The sequence below is a fragment of the Podarcis bocagei genome, assembly GCF_964188305.1.
Source record: "Podarcis bocagei genome assembly, chromosome: 10".
Lineage (NCBI taxonomy): Eukaryota > Metazoa > Chordata > Lepidosauria > Squamata > Lacertidae > Podarcis > Podarcis bocagei.
The window spans coordinates 60,554,072-60,579,549 of record NC_138135.1 but is presented as its reverse complement, the minus strand read 5'-3'; the positions used below and the strand labels follow the sequence as shown (position 1 = coordinate 60,579,549).

The 25,478-nt window shown below is 42.5% G+C and overlaps 1 protein-coding gene across 13 annotated transcripts in view; it reads left to right on the top strand.

Moving 5' to 3' along the window:
- Positions 1-25,478, top strand: part of CADPS2 (calcium dependent secretion activator 2) — a 356,172-nt gene that overhangs the window by 223,826 nt on the left and 106,868 nt on the right. For all 13 annotated transcript variants that reach the window (XM_081211433.1, XM_081211428.1, XM_081211431.1 and 10 more), the window contains exons 12-13: positions 2,644-2,780; positions 6,363-6,550. In XM_081211433.1, coding sequence (XP_081067559.1) covers positions 2,644-2,780; positions 6,363-6,550 — 325 coding nt within the window. The remainder of the gene's footprint in view (positions 1-2,643; positions 2,781-6,362; positions 6,551-25,478) is intronic.

The following is a 25,478-nucleotide window of genomic DNA, read 5'->3' as shown; positions in this document are numbered from 1 at the left end:
TACGCTTACTCAGCTTTCAGTCCAAGCTCCTACTTCATGGTTTATTACAAGGGATGGTAGAGCAGGCATAGGCAAACTCGGCCAGTGGTCAGGGGTGATAGGAACTGTAGTCTCAAAACATCTGGGGGGCCAAGTTTGCCTGTGGTAGAGTCAAGCAGACTCTTGCTGGTTTTCCATTGTTAAGAGTGTCAGCAGCTGATGGGATTATTTTGGTGGGTGATCCTCTGCTCCATTTCCATCACCAAGACCACTGAGAGAAATAAAAAGTGGGTTATTAAAAGTAGTCTGTTATCTATCATAAAAACATACAGACACCATGCAAGTTATGGCTTTTGTTGAACAATGCCCATTGCAACCCCTGACTGTGGATTGGGTGCTTTTTCTTCTCCTTAGGAAATGATTCCTATTATATTTATTCTTGCTATATTTATTCAGCTTAACCTCATTTTATCGTATTAGTCATAGGCTGCCACAACAACGTGGAATCAATTTAGGTTGATGTAACTGCATTACATATGCAGGGGACCATATTAACAAGGAGTTGATGCCTTCATTGTGCTGCATCAATACATTTCCAAAAAGATACATAAGCTAATTTTCATTTTTCTGTTTTTGAAAGACTATATAATGAAAAGAATGGTATTGAAAGACCAAGGCTACAAATGCTTTGGAAATTTCTGTCTTGAGCTCTTATGCATGAGAAACAAAAGACAAAACCATGCTTTTCTGAGCTATCGGATAATAGTTGCTTAATTTTATGCAATGAACAATACTAAGAATTGTAAAAAAAAAAATCCTTCTTAGTATTGTTTGAAAATGAGGAGAGTTTTAGTAATGAGCTGTTCAAAATGTTTCATTAGTGCCATGTGATTTCAGGAAATAAAATGCCATGCAATTTAAGACCAATTCCCATTTTGTTTTGGTGTTTTGATATTATCTATTGTTGGTTAAGACATGTAAATTATATACAAAGTGAACTCTGTTTGTCCTTGAACTAGTGGTGATCCCTTTGGGGTGTAATCTACCTTTCACTTATCTGTACGTTCATGTTATGACTTCAATGGGATTTAACTGTGCACAGGATTGCAGCTTAAAGGGTGTTGAATCATTCATGGTGTTGCTTCGTAAACGCTGGAAAAATATACTACTGTTTCTGCAGATGATCATCTCGTACCTTAAATCATCAATGTACTGTCACACTGTTTATTTGCTACATCCACCTTGGTGAAATCTGTCACATGGATGTGACTCTTGCTTTGACAATGCAGAGCCAAGTGATATGAATTAGTTTGTGCATCTTTTCAGGACGTGATACTGCAGATCCTTCAGCTTGAATTAAATAATTCTTCCATCTGCAAATACAGCTGAAAGTTGGACTTGACATGGATCAATATGATCTGGGGCTAAATTTCTAAATGTGACTGATTATGTTAGCATCATGCCCACAGATCAATATGGAGTTTTATTATGAACCCAACTCTATAATTGGGTTTAATCAATAAACTTTTGTCTCCTTTTCTATAGAAATTTTAGGTTTGTACTATGCAGTTTTGTCAAAAGTACATTTAGGATGCATCTTTTCCAGTAACGAACATAAAAAGACCCATATTTGAAATTAAACGAACAAAGAGGGAGCGGAGACCTTATTGTAAGGGTTAAGTCAATTTTTGAGTTGATAGCAAACTATTCACCCCCAATGTTGTCTATGGAATCCAAGTGAGCTAATGTGCTAATGCATAACTAGTCCTTTTGGTCACTGTAAGGCTTTTTCCGTCCATACTTGGTGGACAACTCGCATTCAGGATTTTGACAAAACATACCATTAATGAATGCAATCACCAGAGCTTGTCTTTTGACAAACCCGCGGGGTTCAAAGGCGTTGAAAGACGCAATCTGTGAGCAACAATAAGTCCGGATCTCTGGTTGAAATGCCATTTAAGATGGTACGTTGTCTATAATTTACACACACAAAAATTGCTCCCTGTTTTGTTACTCAATCCTGGAAGGTTGAAGGCACTCTATCCCATTACTGCATTATATTTGTTTCATTAAAAGCCGCATGTAAAGAGGAAAAGGCTGGAAATGACCTCGTTCAAGCCTGTGTGTTCATTTCTGCTCCAGTTTGCCATTTGAGAAATGGCCTTGAAGCCATGTTTGCTTGCTACTTTGGTCTTTGATGAGCATCTTTGTAATGCCCATAAGCTGAGGCCTCCTCTAAACTTTATAGAGTGAGGAGTTTTTTAATGTACAAGATCTCTGTTGCACTTACTACCTTGTGAAAACAGGCACTCCAGAAAGAAAGTCTGTTGTTCCAATATTTTACAAGCTTTCTAGAAGCAGTTAGAGTAGACATCCTTTCTGAAAAATATCAGAATGGATTGTTAAGTCTGTCTCAAGTCTATGTAGGGGTAATGTTCATACTATATGAAAAGGGGTCTGTTTGCTGCCTGTTTATCCATTGCTATGTTTAAACCATTGTCGTTTGCTTAGATTTTATTGTGATAGGTATTTATCCAGGAGGGGTTTGGCGAGGCATGAAAGAGCAGATGAAACTTGAATGAGGCTGTTATTGAATTAAATTTAAAGCCTGTCTTAAAGCGGAATAATCTATATCCATACATTCATTCTCCTCCCTATGATCAGATGCAGATCGCGCTCAGAAACATGGCATGGATGAGTTTATTTCTGCTAATCCTTGCAAGTTTGACCATGCTGCACTCTTTAGAGTACTTCAGAGTAAGACCTTGGATCACCGATTGAATGATTCCTATTCTTGTTTGGTGAGTAAAAAGGCTGGAATAAAAGAAGTGGGGAGAGAGAGAAAAAGTGAGAAATAGTTGTTGCAAAGTGGTCTTTTCTTCCAGACTCATTTAATAACTGTGCGTGAGGTTGGGATAAAGGATTTCAATCGATTGGCTTCAAATTTGAAAATTATACACTTGAAGACTACTGCTGTGCCACTCAATAGAGAAGAGAATAGACTCAAACTGACTCTGAACCGTGGTTTATCAGCTCCTCTAGGGAGGGCTGAATAAAAACAGAAGGCTTTAATAAATATGGAACCCTCTGTGGTAGGATTTGCTAACACCTGTACAGGCATTTTAAGGTACAAATCTAGCTCGCCAGATGTCAAGCATTATGTCATCTATCTTGTAATTCTCTCCTCTTTCATGGACTGGGAAGGAAAAAGAAATTCAAAGAATAGAATCAAAACCACAGGGGGAGAAAGGCAAATAGATTTATTGTGCTTGTATTCAGCTGAGTCAAGGTTAGCTTTGTAGGCTTAAATCCTGGATAAATTACTTACCGCTCTAGGGGTATTCTGTAATTTCACTTTTTTTCCACTTTCAAAAGAAAGCATAGAGCATTTGAGGAGTGGAGGCTGCAATCGCAAGGATGCATAATCACGAAAAATTAAACAACATTCATGTTCTATCCTTCCTTATCTACTGCCTTGGCTGACTGGCTTGTTTTGCTTACACAACAAGAATGATCCCACTTATGGGGAAAGTGGAGGTTAGGAGTAACTTGAAAAATGCCTTCTCAGTTGCACATAAATTAATGCGATATGAGGTCTAGTTCATTAACTGAAGTGTAAACTTTGCTGTGGGGATTTTTTATTCTGATTATCTATGGTAGTTCTTGATTCCAAGATGTAATTTTTCACCAAAGAACCCAAGCTCATGCTGATCATCGCCTATCCTGGCTCCCTGGCAAACATGCCACTATTATGTACATGTTTTCTGATGACGCTGTGGGTTAAACCACAGAGCCTAGGACTTGCCGATCAGAAGGTTGGCGGTTCGAATCCCCGCGACGTGGTGAGCTCCAGTTGTGCGGTCCCTGCTCCTGCCAACCTAGCAGTTTGAAAGCACGTCAAAGTGCAAGTAGATAAATAGGTACCACTCCAGTGGGAAGGTAAACAGCGTTTCTGTGCACTGCTCTGGTTCGCCAGAAGCGGCTTACTCATGCTGGCCACATGACCCGGAAGATATATGCCAGCTCCCTTGGCCAATAAAGCGAGATGAGCGCCACAACCCCAGAGTCGGTTACGACTGGACTTAATGGTCAGGGGTTCCTTTACATTTACCTTTACTTTCTGATACAAACACCATGTTTGGAGAGTTTATGTTCAACATTTTTAGATATCCCTTAAATTAAAACATATTAGGTGTGAGAATGTTACTTGCCCCAAAATGGAAAGAAGCAGCAGTCCCAGCAAAGGAAGAATGGATACAAAAACTTACGGAATATGCCGAAATGGCGAAACTTGCAGGAAGAATGAGAAATCAAGATAACTATTTTTTTAAATAAAAGAATGGAAATGGTTTATTGAATATTTACAGATAAATTATAAACAGATAAAAACATTGTCAGGATTATTGCAGTTTTGTAAGAGTATATATTTAAAGAAGATGAATAAATGAGCAAATTGCTTTGGATATGCAGAAGATATTAAAAGCCAATTTAAGGAACCGCAGAAAGAGGAGGAAAGAATGATTGTGAAATTAGTGAAATGTGTAAACTTGAAAAGTATAAATAAATAAATGAAATATCAAAAATAATAAAAATAAATAAAAATAAAACATATTAGATGTGAACCTGGAAACTATTCCCTGAATGAGCAAAGTCATGGAAGTGTGCAGTCATGGAGTTTATGGCCTGTTCTGGGGAATGTGAAGTCTCTAGATGCCTCTCATATCTCCAGCTAGTCTTCTTACTCCCTGCTCTGTCAAATTAGTAAGTTGCTCACTGGTTACTATTTTTATTAATATTTTATTAAGAGAACTTCATTTATTAAAAGACAGAGTGAGGGGGAGGGAGGAAAGAAAAAGTGAGTGAGAATGAAAAAGAAAAAAAAATCATACTGTTACATTACCATACATTAATATATAGATGTGCAGATTCTTATTATCCTAATAGGCATGCAGTCGTCAGTAACCTAATATGTTCTGCGTAAAGTCATTCAGAGTATCATTGCATTTTCCAAAGAAAGACTGTGGGTGGTAATTCCTCGCCTCTGAAAATGAGGTTCTTAAGTTGTGGTGACCCAATAGGGCTTGAGAGGCTAAAATTATCTACAACTAAACTACAGTGGTACCTCTGGTTATGCACTTAATTCGTTCCGGAGGTCCGTTCTTAACCTGAAACTGTTCTTAACCTGAAGCACCACTTTAGCTAATGGGGCATCCCGCTGCCGTGCGATTTCTGCTCTCATCCTGAAGCAAAGTTCTTAAGCCGCGGTACTATTTCTGGGTTAGCGGAGTCTGTAACCTGAAGCGTATGTAACCTGAAGTGTATGTAACCCGAGGTACCACTGTACTGCTGAATCTGCATTGGTCCACCTAAATGCCGTCAGCCTTCTAGTTAAAGTTTACTACGTGATCTCAGCTGGCCTTAAGAGAAGAACGTAGCTAGCAATTCTGAATGAAATTCAATGGAACAGGCTCCTGTGATCTTTGATCTCTAATAACATACTTCATACTGGTGACAGCAGTCACGAAATTAAAAGACGCCTGCTCCTTGGGAGAAAGGCGATGGCAAACCTAGACACTTTGAGACCATTGTAGAATGTACAGTCTAGATGTAATAACTGGCAGGTCTGGTTGTCAGCACTGGGGCATTTTGGGTGTGAGGGGTTTGTGCGGGGAAGATACTTTCCTTTTAAAATATTGGAAGCTGACTGGGCACAAACTTGGTGATATCTCCCAATTTAGACTCTTCTCCTGAGCAGTTAAACTTCCCTTTTGCTGTGTGTCGTTTCTCTCATGAGATAATTCTAAGTCATTCATATTTGTTACTTTTCCTGAAAGCAACATGAGAAACCTCTAACCTTCCTTCCTCAAGAAGAATTGGGAATATTGAAGGAAATAACTTTGAACATCTTAATCCATTTCTGTTTGCGATACCTCTCTTCCCTCCTCCTCTCCCTGCCAAAAAATTGTTCACGACACTGTCGATTTTGGAGCTAACAACAAATCACATTGATTAAAAATACAATGGAACCGTTATATTTTTCGTTGATGAACATTTTGGAACTCGAACGCGATAAACTTGGAAGTAAATGCTTCCGTTTTCAAATGCGCCTCGTAAGTTGAACTTCTGAGGCGGCTTCCTGGTTGAGTTTTCTGTATTAATTTTTTCTGTTTTGAGGCTTCTGTATTGAGTTTTTTATTTTTGAACGTTTCGGAACTCGAACAGTCTTCCGGAATGTATTATGTTTGAAAACCGAGGTTCCACTGTATATTGCATGAAAAACTGTAGTTTTCTGTTCTTTCTCTCTGAAAATATTTGAAAACAGTGCATAAAAGAACAGTCCAGATTTAATGACGCAACACATTCCCCCTTCCCATCTCTTACAGGGTTGGTTTAGCCCGGGCCAAGTCTTTGTGTTGGACGAATACTGCGCTCGTTATGGTGTGAGGGGCTGTCACCGCCATCTGTGCTACCTGAATGAATTGATGGAACACTCGGAGAATGGTGCTGTCATTGACCCAACCTTGCTCCATTACAGCTTTGCCTTTTGTGCTTCTCATGTTCACGGCAACAGGTATTTTAATATGCAGACTTGCCAGGAAAGTCATTAGGCTATGTGACAAGGAGAGGGGAGTGATGTATTTAGACCTAGCTTCACTCACACACAGTGTAGCAGAGGAATGAACGAGCATCAAGAGTTCAGTTCTTGCAAATGGTCTGTGTGTGTTCTGAAGTGCAGTAGAACATTTTTATATCAAAGTGAACCTCACTTGAAAATATGCAGGCATTCTGAAAGATCTACTTTGGAGGGCTATTTCTTACCAAACACAGCAGATGTTTGTTACATGTCTTTATATGCATTGTAGCATAAAAAGTAGAGGTGCATTTTTTGTAAACGCATGAAGGGGTGGAGAACAATGCATCACTTATTTAGGAGAAATGTAATGCCGTCTAGGAAGACCCTGCTTTCTAGTGACCCATAGATGTCCACTGCAAATGAAGAACACTTGTGGGACCCAGTGATGACCTCTGGGTGCTGGTGTGAACTTCTATCATTGGCCTATGCCTGGGTCTAAAAATCTCTGTCAGTGTCTACCATGCATAAGATGTCTGGGAAAACGGCTATCATAGGTTCCAATGAATTGTTCTCGATGTTGGCTTTGTTTTTGCTTCTCAAAATATATCTTGAACTCTGCTTTGAGCTAAGTAGAGGGAAATTTTATAGTGTGTGTAGCATTTTCATATTCTGAAACGAAAGCTGCAGTTGTTTTGAAAGAGGGGATTTTGGACTCCTTGAACTTCATGTGGTAGACTCTGGCCTCTGGCCTAGTTTCCATTACTCCTTTCCTTGCTAAAATGGTTTGAATTCGGTCACACTTGCAATGAAGTAGCAATAAATGGACATGTGTGAGAGCCAGTGTGGTGTAGTGGTTAAGAGCGGTAGTCTCGTAATCTGGGGAACCGGGTTCGCGTCTCCGCTCCTCCACATGCAGCTGCTGGGTGACCTTGGGCTAGTCACACTTCTCTGAAGTCTCTCAGCCCCACTCACCTCACAGAGTGTTTGTTGTGGGGGAGGAAGGGAAAAGGAGATTGTTAGCCACTTTGAGACTCCTTCAAGGAAGTGAAAGGCGGGATATCAAATCCAAACTCTTCTTCTTCTTCATGTGAATTTAAAACGTTTTTCTGAGAACATAATTAGGGCTTGTATGGCAAAAGCCCTGAATTTGCAGCAGTGGTACAAGGCAAACAATCCCTAGCTGTATAATTCAAGAAATGGGTGCATGTTCATCCCAAGGGACAGGTGGCTTTGGGTAACTTCGCTTTGTTACTTTGTTACTTTGAGCACATCTGTTTCCATATTAATGGCTTACAGCGTAAACAGACTTTTTAATTGTGTGCATGTGTAGATTTCAAGAATATCACAGTGTGTAGAATGAAGAGGATTGTGTGTGGTGTTAGAGGAAGGGTAGATGAAAAGCTCTTCAATTTGGGTAGGCTGAAAGCAAAGAGTAAGGTTACCATAACCTCTGTCATAGAGCTTCAATATGAGCTTCAATATGCTGAAGACAACATAGTCTGTGCACACTTGGAGGATGACCTCTAAACCATCCTAAATATCTTTGCAGAAGCTTATGGAAAGCTTGGCCTATCGCTCAATAGCTAAAAAAACACCAAAGTGCTGCACCAACAAGCACAAAACAACCCCTCTGCAGCACCATAAATTCAATTCAGTGGTGTAATGTTGGAAAATGTTGATCATTTTTCCTACCTAGGCAGTTATCTTTCCCCAAGGGCCAACACTGATGCCAAAATCCATCATTGCCTGAGCTTTGTGAGTGCAGCTTTCTCCTGATTGAAGCATAGAGTGTTTGAGGATCGGGACATTTGCAGGGAAACCACAATGCTTGTTTACAAAGCTATTGTACTACCAACTTTGTTTGTGAAACATGGACCCCTTATAAATGCCATCTCCAACTCCTTGAAAGATTCCATCAACGGTGTCTTCCAAAAAATTTACATATCACTTGGGAAGACAGGCGAACTAATGTCATTGTACTGGAAGAAGGAAAGATCACCAGTGTTGAAGCAATGAGTATTCAACATCAACTTGGTTATACTGGTCATGTTGTTCGGATGCCTGATTATCATCTTCCAAAGCAACTACTCTATTCCCAACTTAAGAATGGAAAGCATAATGTTGGTGGACAACAAAAGAGGTTTAAAGATGCTCTCAAATCTTTAAAAAAATAAACACCAACAACTGGAAAACATTGGCCTGTGAGCACTTCAATTGGAAAATAGCCTCTACCAAAGGCGTCATGGACTCTGAAGAAGCAGAAACTCAGAATGAAAGGGAGAAACGAGCTAAGGGGAAGGCACGTTTGGCAAATCCTCACCGTGCTCGACTCCTGCCCGGAAACTTATGTCCCCACTGTGGAAGGACATGTGGATCCAGAATTGGCCTCCAAACCAACTTAAGGACACACTGTCAAAACCATATTCATGGAAGGCAATCTTATTCGGCTGTGAGTGATTGTCAAAGAAAGAGAAAAAGAAAGTAAGTAAGTACTTCTGGGGGGACATGTTCTGTTCCTTCTGAAGTAGTTTGCCCACCTTTGGTCTCCATCCTGCACTCAGCTCTCACAAGTAGCTCCTAGAAGCTGTCAGCGTGCAACAGCGGCCACACCCCGGGAACGGCTTTGACTTGCCAGCTAAAGCAGGTGAGAGTAGCCAATGGGCCTCAAAGTTCAGTGAGTTAGGGACTTCCCCTGTGTGTGAAGACAGGCTTCAGTGAATTGAGTGGACAAGATACATAGTGGGTCCAATGGTGAAGAAGACGGTTTCAGCACATGTCGCAGAGGGAAGTGAAGGGCAGATGGGGCTTGCCACCAGGAAAGGGAGCTCATCTAAGAGGAGGAAAACTCTTGCCCTAAATCTCTGCTGCCTTGTACGTCATCTTTGGGAGCCGAAAAGGAGTGGTGTCCCTAAGATGTTTGGGTGGCACCTTGTAGGCCGCCTTCTGGCAACTCCTCCAGCCAAGCTGGTGCCAAATGTATTGCTCTGATATCTGTTGGACCACATCAAAGCCAAGAGAGGGGTCTTGTCTGCACAGTCCAGGACCTCCATACACAAGGCCCAGGCTTGCACCCCAGAGAGGTAATTTCAGTTCTGCTAATACAAGTGTGACTGCACCCCTGCAGGTGCACTCCATTCTCTCTCAAGACAAATAGATGCTAACAACAACAACAACAACAACAACAACAACAACAACAACAACAACAACGGGATAATGACCTCACTGCTGCAATAAAGGTGTTCTGCTTTGATAATATATTCAGTTAGCTTTTCTACAATTGTAGGTTTAAAAAATGGTGGATAATCCAGCTTTCAGTCTATATTTTTGCAACAGTGAGAGAGAGAAAATTCTAGCCCATGGGTGCACTCTTTTTGACTGGTGGTTTGGGATGGGATTAAGGTTTTATGGCACAGATAATTTTACTCATATGCCAAGTTACATGGTAGTCATTTAAAGATCCAACTCAGTTTTAGGAAAAAGAAAGAATTCACGAGTACACCAACTTATCAAATTTGGCTCAATGTTAGTTTTTTTTAGTTTTTTTTAGGCAGCCTATTTCTCTGTCCTTGACTTTATGATCTCTTGTATCTTATACAACTACTTCTTTTTTTGCCACCTTGGACACAAGCTCAACAATTGTCTGTTCCCTTTGATGTCCTCCCATTCTTGTCCATATGCCTGACTTACAAATGGAGTAGCTTTGATTGTTAAATGTTTTTCATAGGTTTCCTCTGCACTGATACAGTGCTCATATAGACAGCCCTGGCCTCTTTGTGAAATGATTGCTAATTGTCAAGGTCTCCTGCTCTCCCTGTCAATGCAACTCCTTTCCAACTGAAGGCAAAAGCACTTGGTTGCCACCCTGACTTGCATTTCCATTTTCCCAAGCATTTTCAGCAACTTCCTGATTAAAGGAAGCTTTTTTAAAAAATAAATAAATCAAGCGCTCAACAATAATTGTACCCAAACAAAGAAGCAACATTATAGGACCCAAACTAGAATGGAGTCTAAAATAGTTCTAGAGTAAAACATTTGACATAAAATTCCCGATTTATCCACTGATGTCCAAAGCTGATTGAAAAACTAAATAAAAATAGCAACAAACACCAGTATAAAAATACAAAATGGCCATACACAAGGGGAAAACTTATAAGAGGATTCCATAATCTCCTGTTAAACCTGCAGAATCCAGTTCAGTGGAGGTGGGATTAACCAGAACTCCAGAGATTAAGAAGACCAAAGGATCTCTTCAAAAGTTTACCTATAGGGACTCCTTTCTCCAAACAGGAAATTACTCTGCTTTTATACAACTCTGACCATTTTAATTTATTTGCTGTAGGGAAACTAGATCACCACTCTAGTCTTCACCAATGATTCATCTTCACCACTCCTGCCAACAGCTTTCTCAAACAAACTAGGCATCTCTGTATTAAACCGGAGGAAGAAAATTTGTTCGGTGCACTTTCTAGGTAGTTTCTAGTCTTACATCCATCTGAAAAGAAGACAGAACAGGGAGGAAAGCAGCAAAAGTGAGAAGGGGGAAAGAGAGTCACCAGATGGAAAGAAAAGATGTAATCACATTTCAAAATGCAAGAAAAGTCACCAAGTCTCTCTTCATTTTTTTTATTTCTTTATTTTTTAATAACTTTTTTAAAAAGTTTTTACATCAGGTGTAGGGTTCATAAAAGTAAAATATACAGAACAATATTAATAAAAAACAAAACAAACAAGTGGGGACAATCAGATATTAAATCAATGACAAGTAAGTTCCATATTTATGTCAAATATAGGGGGACCGATAGAGGTCACTCAATGCTGCTGGCCACATGAGCAACTCTTCTCATATCTTATTCACAAGGGTGTTTTGTCTTAGCTCAACTAATAATAATAAATAATAATAATTTATTTATACCCCACCCGTCTGCCTGGGTTTCCCCAGCCACTCTGGGTGGCTTCCAACAAAATATTAAAAATAGGATAAAACATCAAACATTAAAAACTTCCCCTCAGATGTCTTCTAAAAGTCAGATAGTTGTTTATTTTCTTGACATCTGATGGGAGGACGTTCCACAGGACAGGTGCCACTACCAAGAAGGCCCTCTGCCTGGTTCCCTGTAACCTCACTTCTCGCAGGGAGGGAACCGCCAGAAGGTCATTGGAGCTGGACCTCAGTGTCCGGATGGAACGATGGGGGTGGAGACGCTCCCTGAGGCCGTTTAGGGCTTTAAGGTCAGCACTAACACTTTGAAATGTGCTCAGAAACTAAGGCCTTGTCATCATTTCCGCACCTGACAAAAAACATCTCCACCCTTAAAACAACCATTCAGGCCTTATTCAGTCATGAGCCAGAGCTTCTTGACAACATATGTTCTCCCTCCACCCTGAGCTTCTGGGGTGATCACTTTCAGCATGCATGTAGATTTATCCCCTGCAAAAAAGGGGGGGTCCAGTGACTCCACTATCTTGTTTTTATAAGACCTATTTTTCATGAGCCTTCCTCTGATCACACTTATACATGGAGAATTTAATAAGACTATGCAAAAAATTAACCTCCCAGCTTCCATTGCTCCTTTAGTTGCGTGTATTTTACTCTGATCTTCAGGAAAACAAAGATAAGTAATACATGTTTGAAGCAATATATAAATAAACCTGAAGGATAGATGGCCAGCTTACACAAAGCAAACGAGTCTGTCTCGTGGTGTTCAAAAGGCTGCCTCTGTCATCAAGGTCTCGGTCTTGATTGCCTTCTATAGTTGGGACTGAAATTGACAAGGACAAGAGAGGACATCCTTGCAAAGATGAGTTTCTTACAAGAATATGATGGGCTAGCTTTCAGCCTCTTTCATTAATACTATTTTGTTCAGTGGATGGGGATGGGCTTTTCTTTTCTTCCCCCCTCTTTTTTGTACAAAATCTCAAGGCCTTTACTGGTTACAATGAAAGCCTACTTTCCATGCCAACTCTTGAGCTGCCTGACACATTCATAGAAATTTTCGCGTGGAAGCCTGACTGCATGCGACTACTTCCCTAGCCTTATTTATTGTCTGGTTTTGAACCTTTTGGTGCTAATGTTTAGCACAGTGTGTCCTATAATTGCCCAAACTTATTTCAATAATTCAAAAGGAAGGCAGAAGTATTTTCTTTTATTTATTAACGCGAGTGAAGGACATCGGTGCACGCAGGACGTTGAAATATCTGAGAGAGCACATCCTCCTCCACCACTCTGTATGTATTCCTCCTATTCAAGCCGCTGTATTTGTGAGGCATTATGAGTGTTTTAGAAATAAAAGAATAGAATGGCGTTGTAAAGAGAGGCTCCAGCTGGTATTAAGATACTGAAATAAGAGAAAAAGAAATGGGAAGAAAGGGAGAGAGAAGAAAGGTAAGTCAAGGACAGAAACAGTAGCTCTCACTCGGAATTTTGCTCACACACAGATAATAACATCCACTCAATTCATCTACAGCATTACAAAGGGGGAGAAAAGGAATTTCACAGACAAAGCAGGATAGGTCAGAGTTCTAGGCTGATATCTGTGATTATACATCGTGCTGTGTAATCCTATGTATGTTTTCTCAGAAGTAAGCTCCATGGAGCTCACTGAGGCTTCCTCCCAAGTAAGCACATGTAGGATTGCAGCTGTGGATCTTCTGCTGGCATCATGGAGTCACTGGGTTGAGCTCTGGCTCCACCCTGCTCATGAGGCAGGAGAAAAAACTCTCTGGGGAAGTGGGCAGCTCCCAGTCAGGTTGTTTTGTTTTGTTTTGTTTTGTTGCTCCTGCCTGAACGATGCAGTCCCATCATGATTGGCTCCTGCTTTTACTCAGGCTAGTTTTGCCCTTCTCCTTTTGACTTTCCTTCTCCAAATCCTGAAGCCTTCCCAGAGAAGCCACTCTAGGACAGCATGTCTTGATGGAAGTCATGGTTCCCGCCTTTGGCACTTACGGAGCATGCTAAGAAGACCTGTGGGTATCGGAGGCCACATGGACGCTTCCTGTTGCTGCAGCCTGATCTCTCGGCATCCAGTTGGCCTGCTGCCTGCAAACCCTTTGCATGGCTGAGCATGGAACCACCTCAGCAGCCAGCGGCTTTTCGTGGTGTAGGCCTCCCAGTAGCCCACAAGGCTAAACAGAAGCAGAAACACATGGAAGCTTCTAAAGCATCTCCTGCAACAGCAGTTAGGTCGCCACAAGGCCCTTCCCTTCCTCAGTGACCCACAGCAGACCCAGCCACTATTGGCACTCCCTTGGGAAGGGATTCAGATGACAGCCACCCAACCCTGACACAGGCTTTTCATTCCACCACCTCAGATGAGGATGAATTTGTGGGGTTTCCGGAGGCTGCTTCTTCTATCTCAATCCCCTAGGAAACCAACCTCTCTCCCAACACATCCAAGACCAGCAGCGCCCACAGGGGGACCTCTATCACCATAAATTATTCAGCAAATTAAAGAAGCCATCCCTGAGTACAGGCTCCTTCTCCTTCGTTGTAACTGAAGAAGGGAAGTGGAGTGATGGATCCATGCTAGAGGAACAGACCTCTGACCACCTGTTCCAGGATGCCCATTGTTGCAAGTCTTGAGCATCTCTCACTCTGATGACCCCGTTCCCCCCAAAAGAGGCTAAAGTGCTACCAGAGCTACAAACTTCCACCAGATTTGTTCCAACCCCAACAGGCAATTGAGGAAAATGGGATATATCTCTCATATATATACTTGGCAAACTATACACTTGATTCACCCACATTTTCAGCAAGATTATAGTTGCCCTGGTGCTCCCCTTTCTGGGCATTCACACCTATCCTTACCTAGAAAATCTAATCCTTCATCCCCCAACACAAGAAGAAGCACGCCATCATCTAGAAATCACTATGCCATCCTTCAAAGCCCATGCCTTCATCATCAACCAACAGAAAACCCACCTAATAATGGCCTCTCCATGTCCTCCTACAGTCCGAAATTTTTTTCCCGTAACTTCCGTCATAGAGCTTCAGTATGCTGATGACAACGTAGTCTGCGCACACTCAAAGGATGACCTCCAAACCATCCTAAATATCTTTGCAGAAGCTTACAAAAAGCTTGGCCTATCACTCAGCATCCAAAAAACCAGGTTGCTGCACCAACAAGTACAGAATAACCCCTCTGCAGTGCCACAAATCCAACTCAATGGTGTAACATTGGAAAATGTAGATCACTTCTCCTACCTAGGCAGTTATCTTTCCACAAGGGCCAACATTGATGCCAAAATCCAGCATCGCCTGAGCTCTGCGAGTGCGGCTTTCTCCCGACTGAAGTGCAGAAAGTTTGAGCACTGGGACATTCTCAGAGAAACCAAAATGCTTGCTTACAAAGCTATTGTACTACCAGCCTTACTGTATGCTTGTGAAGCATGGACCACTTATGAACACCAGCTCTAACTCCTCGAAAGATTCCATCAGCAGTGTCTCGAAAAAATTTTATACATCACTTGGGAAGACAGGTGAACTAATAGTGTACTGGAAGAAGCAAAGATCACCAGTGTTGAAGCAATGATTCTTCAACATCAACTTCATTGGACTGGTCATGTTGTGTGGATGCTTGATGATCGTCTTCCAAAGAAACTACTCTATTGCAAACTTAACAATGGAAAGCATAATGCTGGTGGTCAACAAAAGAGGTTTAAAGACTCTCTCAAGGCAAATCTTAAAAAATGTACAGTAGCATAAACACTGTCAACTGTGAAACACTGGCCTGCGAGCGCTCCAATTGTAGAACAGTCTTTACCAAAGGTGTCATGGGCTTTGAAGACACTCAAACTCAGGATTCAAGGGAGAAACGTGCTAAGAGGAAGGCACGCTTGGCAAATCCACAACTTGATCAACTCCCGCCCAGAAACCAATGCCCCCACTGTGGAAGGACATGTGGATCCAGAATTGGCCTCCACTGTCACTTACAGACTCATTGTTAAAACCGTATTTATGGAAGACAGTCTTACTCAGCTACGAGTGATTTTCCACTGAACATATTTCAGGAGAATCCAGCACCCAGTTAGACTGGCTGAGTCAAACCAAACTAGATCTATGGGGAATAGATGCTGCATCATCCGATCTTCTCTCAGCTTCAGAACTGCTACGGGCTCTTCGTGGTGGACCTCTTCATGAACTGCGCCACCCAGCAGCTGCCACCATTCTTCTCACTTCCAGGATCCTCAAGCAGAGGGCTGTCATGCTCTAACATCCCCATAGATGTGTGTTCCTCAGCAGCTTTCTCCACTAACGCCCCATTGGAGATATTTGTAGGGTTGCCACTGGGATATCCCCTAGCACCTTTACAAGGCACTATATGATTGGTTTGCATTCATCTGCTGAGGCTTCCTTTAGGCGCAAGCCCTGCCACAGTAACCTAGTCTACAGTTGGGGTCCACCCTAACTGGGTAAGCTCTGGTACATCCCAATCCAGTGACCCCATTGTGCCAGTAGGAGATAGTACGGTTGGTACTCACCTGAACTGTAGAACTCTGATGGCATCATGAGGTCACTGGAGCCCACACCCTAACATGGACTACAACATGCCTCATTTATTACTGCATGTTCTCATGCTCTTTGGGCAGCTGGTGCTGTTAATGTATTAGGAGAAAGTGGGCTTTTACTATTTGTGACATCGATGACTGTTGGAGTTTGGCTGCAAAAATGAGGGAGAGCCTCCCATTTTCCCGAAGAGTTTTTTCTCCTGCCTTGTGACCAGGGTGGAGCCAGAACCCAATCTAGTGACCTCATGATGCCAATCAGAGATCTACACTTCAGGTGAGTACCAATCATACTTTTCCTAAGTCAGGCTTGACAAGGAGAAAGATATCAACATGGAGACAAAGGAGCTTAAAGGCCCAATGGTGAAATGGTTTGGCTGTGCTAGATGAGCAGTGTGTTCTGTTCTTAAGAGGGCCATCACATCCCTATTACCAGCTTGGCGAAGACCATATAAGGCATGTTGCCTTTCAGAAGCTGAGTGCATAGGAGTGCCATGTTTCCACTTCATACAGCAGGTAATTAATGTTTGTTTTTAATGCCAGTTTTTCTCCCAGTGTGTGGTGGACAATCTTTTTGCATAAGATGCTATGAAGAAGCTCCCTGTATCTTCTCCCTGCCCTCTGTTTTAATTTTTCTGCTGCATTGTAGTCATACATTAACTCTACAGCCACACTTCAAAAAAGACAAACTAAATTGCTCTTGCTAGCAGTGGCAGATAGCTTTTAAAAATTAAAATGGAGTACCTTGCAATAACGTGAGTGGTGCAAGGAAATGGAGCGATTGTTGTACTGCATTTGTCTGCAGTTGTTTTGAACCACAGCTTCCACATGCATAGGCAGATTGTCATCCTCTTTTATTTTACAAGTGTCTAAAGCTACTAGATGCTATACAGCAGTAATTGGAAAAAATCACATTGCCCTGACCTTAAGGCTTGCAATCGCAATGTTACAGACAGAAACGAGAATGTGGTGGGAGGGGGTCAAGATGAAAAACCAGGGAATATTTTAAGTTAAACTAACCAGATGAAAGACCAAGCATATATTATGTATGAAGGGAATTGGGTCAAAAAACCAGACAAGTGGGTATGAGAATTGAATGAGAAAGAGACGACCAGTCTGGTGCCCAAAAGTGCAGAATCAGCCCCCACCAGTTCCAAGTGGAAAACAATATATGCGGTAAAAAACAAGGCAGAGGTTCAAGGCATAAATATCAGAGATAAAGCCTAACTGCTTGAGATGATAAGAGAACAGGCCCAAATTCAGGTAATGGAGTGGATAAATGTGTCATCCCTAGTCTTCAACTAGAATTGTATCTCCTGGGACTTCCAGGGGACTTTGTCTTGTGATTACTTTGTCCTGGTAGCCAATCAGTACTTGATCTTTGAGGATCACCTTTTGAGACTATTTGACTGATTTGATTCCTGTGAGATGGCATTCACCTTTATTATTTTACTATTCAGCCACTGTATAATTGTGCCCCCGCAGTCCCATACTATTCAGGCATGTCAGGAAGATACCATGGGTGATGATAGCAAATGTCACAGAGAGATCCAGCAGAATCAAGAGGAACTGCCCCTGCCGCCGCCGCCGCAGTAGTCGTCCTCAAAGACTACCGATTGTATTTTAGCCACAAAAGCAGGCCTGAAACCAGACAGGAAAGATCCCAGATAACTCTACTTCATCCAAGAAATCCCAGAGTTGAGTTGCCACAATCTGCTGTAGGAGCTTCTTCAAAAAGGAAAAGTTGGAGACTAGCCAATGATTGTCTAGGATAGTGGGATACGAAGATGAGATCTTTCACAGCCCTCCTGCAAGAAAGCATTTATGATCACCACAGCACATCGGGCCAGCTCTTACCAACCAGGATGGACACAGGTCCGGTCCAGATGGTTGGCATCATCCCTCCAAGCAACTTTTCCACACCATCAAATTGAACAATATGAAACTCATTCATCAAAACTGGAGAAGCATCCCCACAGATCCTGCCCTTAGTGTGGAGACCATGTCAGAATGATTAAAGGTGATTTTGTCAGTGTTCTGCAAAATTGTCATCACAAGATCACCAAGGGTCGATCTATAACCCCTTGCATTCTAGAATCTATCATAAGATAAAGGGACCCCTGACCACTGTCCAGTCGCGGATGACTCTGGGGTTGCGGCACTCATCTCTCTTTACAGGCCAAGGGAGCTGGCGTTTGTCCTCAGACAGCTTCCTGGTCATGTGGCCAGCATGACTAAGCTGCTTCTGGCAAACAAGAGCAGCGCACGGAAACGCCGTTTACCTTCCCGCCGGAGCGGTACCTATTTATCTACTTGCACTTTGACGTGCTTTTGAACTGCTAGGTTGGCAGGAAGAATCTAATATACCTTCCCCAAAATAACTGTTGAATGGCACTGCTAATGTAGTTGTGGTAGAAAAGCATAATTTTACTGCCATCGCTGCCGTAGACTAGGTCTGAAAATGGGCTCCCCCCTTCTTTCTTCATGATCATTCATTTGCCACTGTTCACAGCTGCTCTTTCACCCTTCTGTTTTCCGTTTGATAGCCATTCCCCACCCTGTTCCATTCTTCCTCAGGTGAACTCAGCCAATGAAGGGCTTACATCATAGATGTCGCGATGTTACAGAGGAAACCAGATATGGCTCCTCGTTGACATCACTAACTTGGCCAAATCATGTCCATGTAGGATGAAGACAGCGTACAGACCACAAAATGAACTCTTTGCAGCTCTCGTCCATCAGTGACTAAAATCTGCGAAAGCAAGGCCTGTGATTTATAATGAGTTCTGGGAAATGTGCCCCTCCCTCTCAGCTCATGCCTTTCCTTGCATAGTGTTCCCAAGACAAAATCACTGTTTAGAGGTGCTAATGTTGCTCGTCGCTGCTGTCCTTAGCCCTAGATTTATATATTTGAAATATGCATGTAGTGGGCTAATTATGTAAATAGACTATAGACGTGGCAATCTAAACAGTAGCAGTGGAGGTTAAGTGAAGGTACAAAATACAGAAAAGGAGCTATTGTTTTCTTCCTCATCATCTCATCTTGTATCTAGTTCTCACGCTGAGACTTCCCATTTTGTCCCTCTCTTTCTGAAATGATGTTGGTGGGAAATACATGAAGTGCAAAGTGACTTTTTCTCCCTGCTGAGAAGCAGGTTGAATTGACAGATGCCCAGCCTGCTTCCGAGGTTGGCGTCTCACTCCCTCTCTTGGATGGAAGCTGATGCACTGAACTTTTGTCAAACAGATAATCAAAGCGAATGCCATCTCACGGGAACCAAATCAAGCCTCTTACCACCAACGTTGTAGCTTCGCCCTTTATTGTTCTTAAAGTTTTCCTTTCTTGCGGGGGGCGGAATCTGCAAAAGATGAACTCTGTAAGATATTTCACAGACTTTGGGAAGACAAATGTCAGAACATGGAGAATTTCCTTTCCAGAGAAGAAGCTGGGCCTCTTGTGAAGGCACTAAGCCATGGCAGAGCATTGTTGTACTAGTGCCATATCTGCCTTGCTGTTTAATAGGTTTGCAGCTGGAAGTATTTATTTTTACTGTTGCAATGTTTGCCAATGGACGCAGAGTCTTTAAAAAAAAGTCTCATTTCTCAATAGTTTGTGTCAGTGGCAGTTCTGAAGGAGGGACATTGGTGTATCTTGTTCTCTTTGATGTTTTGCAATCTTGAGTGTCTTTGAAACCCTAGTCTGCACTGGTTTTCACTTTGCTTCCCATTGCCCCTTCAGTGAATTATTCTCTGTCCTGTGGGTCATTGGAGACTGCAGCAAAAAAAGAAAGGATGTCAGATGAATGTATTTGGGACTGTTTTCTTTTCTATCACTTGGTGTTTTGTAGCAGGGAAGATTAAGTCACTTAGCAATTTGCATTCCCTTTGATTTGTTACCTCTCCTGGTTGCTGTGTACTGTTATTTTAAGTGTTGGTGATAGCATCTAGATCAAGGGAAGTAATAGTGCCACTGTATTCTGCTCTGGTCAGACCTCACCTGGAGTACTGTGTCCAGTTCTAGGCACCACAGTTCAAGAAGGACACTGACAAACTGGAACGTGTCCAGAGGAGTGCAACCAAAATGGTCAAAGGCCTGAAAACGATGCCTTATGAGGAACGGCTAAGGGAGCTGGGCATGTTTAGCCTGGAGAAGAGGAGGTTAAGGGTTGATATGATAGCCATGTTCAAATATATAAAAGGATGTCACATAGAGGAGGGAGAAAGGTTGTTTTCTGCTGCTCCAGAGAAGCAGACACGGAGCAATGGATCCAAACTACAAGAAAGAAGATTCCACCTAAACATTAGGAAGAACTTCCTGACAGTAAGAGCTGTTCGACAGTGGAATTTGCTGCCAAGGAGTGTGGTGGAGTCTCCTTCTTTGGAGGTCTTTAAGCAGAGGCTTGACAACCATATGTCAGGAGTGCTCTGATGGTGTTTCCTGCTTGGCAGGGGGTTGGACTCGATGGCCCTTGTGGTCTCTTCCAACTCTATGATTCTATGATTCTATGATTCTATAACACAGGAATGGGGCGAACAACTTTCTTGGCTTAAATACTGTCTATATGCCACCCATACGAAGTTCCTGTGCTTCTCTGAGAACTAGATTAGTACTAGGAGGAGGTCTTCCAGAAGGGAGGGAAAGGAAACAGTAGAAAAGCTTGGAGATACCCTTTAGAAAGTAGGGCAAATCAACACCACTTGTGTTTGAGCTGTGGTAGAAATTTTAGCCAGGCCCAGAGATATCTGTATATCTTTGCAGATACAAAATTTGTGTGGTTGGCCCCAGCTGCTATCTCAGTACAGACTTTGGAATCTAAGAAAACATAGCAGCTTGTGATCCTCAGTGGCAAAGGGAAAGCTTTCTTCCTGAGAATCTGGAGGCAGAATTCAACCTTACTTTACACCTGACTTTCAGCTCGCGTTTAATCTGCACTTATGCTAAGGAAGCCTGCTGAAAAGCACTTTCTGGCGGAAGGAGGAAAGGGTGAGGTGGGAAATACGAAGGATTTAAGGTTTCTCAGGAAGCTGAATGCTAGTCATGACCTTAGACTCATTTTCATGGCATTTTCTGGTGCAGTAGTATTTGAAAATATCCCCAGTCCTTTGCTGGTTCATAATGCTTCTAGTTATGCCTCATTTTAAAATGTGAGGAGCGGCATTTAAACTCTGCAGTTTACACCTTTATTGAGGACCTAAAAGATGGAAAAAAAGGAATGTAGTGAGAAGCTCTTGTTTTTTTCAGCTTTTCTCAGCTGGAAGTATCCAGGTCAGACTGTGATCTCACCATGAATCGCTGCTATTCCAGAGAGGTGCTCTTCCTTCCTTAGGGACCGTACCCTTTAAGAAGCAGAAAAGATATCACAGCAAGGGTCTCAAGACCTGCCTTACTGCCACCTCTCAGTGGAAAAATAATTTTAAATCTTTATTCCCTACAAGCTTAGACAAGGGAAGACAAATTGCCTTGTTCCTGATGGAGTTGTCTTTGTTTCAAACCATACACGATTTTTTTTTGGGAGGGGTATTGTTCACTTTTACTATTCTGAGGTACAGGTCACTGCATAGTCAGTGAAAATGGATCTAACAAGCTCTTTGAAAATCCTAGGTGTTGTCAGCAGAGTTTTGTACGACAGCAAAGTCAGGTAGAGACATGACGGGCTGTGAGGTCTCCCATGTGCATGTAGCGATTCTCCTCTTACGGCAGGTTAACAGATGGTGACATTATCCTGGCTCACCTTTCTCACTTGTCACTATCAGGACCCCTGGCGCTCGGCTGTCACACGTGTGACACGCTGCAGCGAAGTTTAACATGACAGAAGTATTTCCTTTCTCGCTGCAGAATGCAATTTCTCCTGACAGTCAAATCAGACGGAGGATTTTACCTGTATCTCAGCACGTTCCATCTGTCAGAACGCCGAGGTAACGGTGTCGTGGCATTCACTGCAAGGGAGGAGTGAAGTTCCTTCTTCTTTCACATTGCATTTATGAAAGAAAAGAGTGATGTACACATCTTGGCGGTGTCTGATGAAATTGCTGTCCTTGAAATTTATCTTTAAAGATGAAAAGCACGTTGGGCTTCCTCACCTGACAGGTCACAAGTAGAATTTATTCAAGAGAAGAGAGAAGCCGGCTGTGTGCCTATTGGTGCAGCAAATCGTGTCATGACCAAGCGATCACGTTCAGTTCTTGAGAGCTAAAATGTCCAGCTAATATTTGCTTAAATCTTTCCTGATATTTTTGATAGTTAAGTTAGAAATAACACGGACGATATCAGCTATATAATACTCTTTTTGTCACTGATGTATGCTGCAGGAGAATACCTGGTTGTATCTTAGGTAAGGGTGTGTGCTGGAAAGGACTAACCTTGGTTTAGATCTCACTTTACAGGGACACAGGTGGCGCTGTGGGTTAAACCACAGAGCCTAGGACTTGCCGATCAGAAGGTCGGCGGTTCAGATCCCCGCGACGGGGTGAGCTCCCGTTGCTCTGTCCCAGCTTCTGCCAACCCAGCAGTTCGAAAGCACACCAGTAAGAGTGTGTGTTGGAGAGGATTAACCTTAGTTTAGATCTCACTTTAGCCCCAGCAAGCATGATGGAAGTTGTGCAGGGAATGAAGAACAGGATTCAGAGGAAGGACCAAGTGGGTTGACAGAGGAGTTGTGAGGGGCCCAGTCTGGTTCTAACCCACTGCAGGGAGCAAAGAGTAAACCCCCCTGTCCTTCCATGCTAGAGATCCAACATGGATTAGGGCCCCTCTGCTGGCTTCTGTAAATAGATGTACAGTGGTGCCCCGCAAGACGAATGTCTCGCAAGACGGAAAACCCGCTAGACGAAAGGGTTTTCCGTTTTGGAGGTGCTTCGCAAAACGAATTTCCTATGGGCTTGCTTCGCAAGACGAAAATGTCTTGCGAGTTCCTGTGGGTTTTTTCCCTCCCCCCCTTTTTCCCAAGCCGCTAAGCCGCTTATCAGCTGATCCTAAGCTGCTAAGCAACAGCTGATCCGCTAAGCCGCTTATCAGCTGATTCGCTAAGCCGCTTAACAGCTGATCCGCTAAGCCTCTGATCCGCTAAGCCGCTTATCAGCTGATCCGCTAAGCCCGCTAAGCCGCTAATAGCGCTAATCCGCTAAGCCGCTAATGGGCTTGCTTCGCAAGACGAAAAAACCGCAAGACGAAGAGACTCGCGGAACGGATTCTTTTCATCTTGCGAGGTTCCACTGTACAAATATTTAAGGGCAGAACCCTCAGTCTGTCCCTGTCTACATAACTTTAAACTACGTTCATATTAGTGTGAAAATAGGAGGGAAGGTCAGAGAGTACCCTTTTCATATATAATATTGCACCCACGCATGCAAAGTCCCATTGGGCTTTTCCCTGGTAGTAGCATTTGCATGTAGTAGTAGTAGTAGTAGTAGTAGTAGTAGTAGTAATAATAATAATAATAATTAATAATTTATTTATACCCTGTCCATCTGGCTGGGTTTCCCCAGCCATTCTAGGTGACTCCCAACAAAATGTTAAAAACATGACAAAACATCAAACATTAAAAACTTCCCTAAACAATGCTGTCTTCAGATGTCTTCTTAAAGTCAAGTAGTTGTTTATTTCTTTGACATCTGATGGGAGGGTGTTCCACAGGGCAGGCGCCACTACCGAGAAGGCCCTCTGACTAGTTCCCTGTAACCTCACTTCTCACAGGGAGGGAACTGCCAGAAGGCCCTCGGAGCTGGACCTCCATGTCCGGGCTGAACGATGGGGGTGGAAACACTGTGTCACCCTCAGCAATCAGAGATGGGATTGAGGTACAACAGGAGGTGTGCTTCTAGCTCTTGAAGTTGTACAGCAAAGGTAGGGAGTTTCTACCACTGGCAGAGACTCTTATCAGCCCTGTAGACAATATCTACACTTATTATGATCTTGCCACAATGCAAGAGGGGGGGAGGGTGGAGAGAGAGATGCAAATGACCAGAAATTTAGGAGAGGATCTCTTGTTCTTGCTTTTTGGCATTTGAACTGACATTTCTAAATAGGCACACGAAATGTTGCCATGTGCTCTGGGCTCTGGGCTACTCTAATCCATGAATAAAGGAGACAAAGATTTTGTACTTTACACCATATTCAGTTGTGTATTCTGTGCGGCTGAAGGAATGGCTAGATATTCAGATTTCTGCAAGCCTTTTGCCAACATTCTGTGTACTTCGATGAATCCTGCCAGACCTCATTCTGAGACACACACACACACACACACACAAACAAACAATAGCCAAGAATAGCATTCCGCTACAAAAGGATGAATCCAAAGAACTGCAGGTGGTATGTGCTACTTTTGATGGTTATGTTGCATTCTCCGGTGCGCAACATGGACTTTCCAGGTGGGATATACTCTGGAGATAAGGCATAAATCTGGCACACATTGAACCAAGCTTATTACTTTGAAAGTTGCCAATTGCATTTGAGCTCAAGCTGACTGGTTTTATTTGAGTTCTCTGTTTGTAAGACAAAGTAGATCACGTGGACTGGTCTCTTTTTTTTTTAATTCAGTGACCTAACAGTTATTATACACATGTGTACTTATGCTGTCATAGATGAGCAGGCATTAAGGAATGTGGAAAAAGAAAGAAAGGGTACAACCCAAACCAAGAGAAGAGGACATGATGGGGAATTATGAAGGCCATGGTGCTATTCCATCAAAACCCTATAAATTCAGGTTGCTGGATTAAAGTTGATTTGGTGCTGTCACGCAACAGACCCGCTCAAAATAAAGTCACTAAACAATTTTGCACTAAGGAAAGTGATGGGGAAAATGCCTGGGAAAGGATGGGATAGCAATTACTTGACATGACATTTTATAACCTCCTTGCAAACAAATGGAAATGGATGCTTGACAATTAGCCGACGTCGCCAAATCTCCCTGCAGACTTTGTGTGGCAAATAAATCAGAATGATTTCATCTGAAAGTCACCTAAAGTTACCTTCTGTTCTGCACATGGACATCGTTAACAGGATTTGAGTCACAGGCCAATAATCCAGAGAAGGAAAAATGCATTACATATCTACTCTTGTGGACGGATGCAAACTGAACAGCAAAGTACTGAAAAAATGGGTCCAATATAATAAAGTTCAGGTGGTCAGATTTGATTTGATTTCATAATTGAGTACTGTAAAGACATTTAACCACATCTCTAAATGGACAAGGAGGGATTTGGATCCATACAAAAGAAGGAAGACCTCACTGCCTTCTGCTCTGCTTAAACTTAAAAGGCAGGGGTAGGGGACATGCGACTTTCCATATATTGTTGGCCTACAACTCACATCATCTGAAGAATGGCCATGCTGGCTGGAGCTGATGGGAGTTGGGGTCCCAGCAACATCTGAAGGTTCCCCATCTCTAACTTAAAAGAACAAGAGACTGGGACCAGCCGTGAAGCA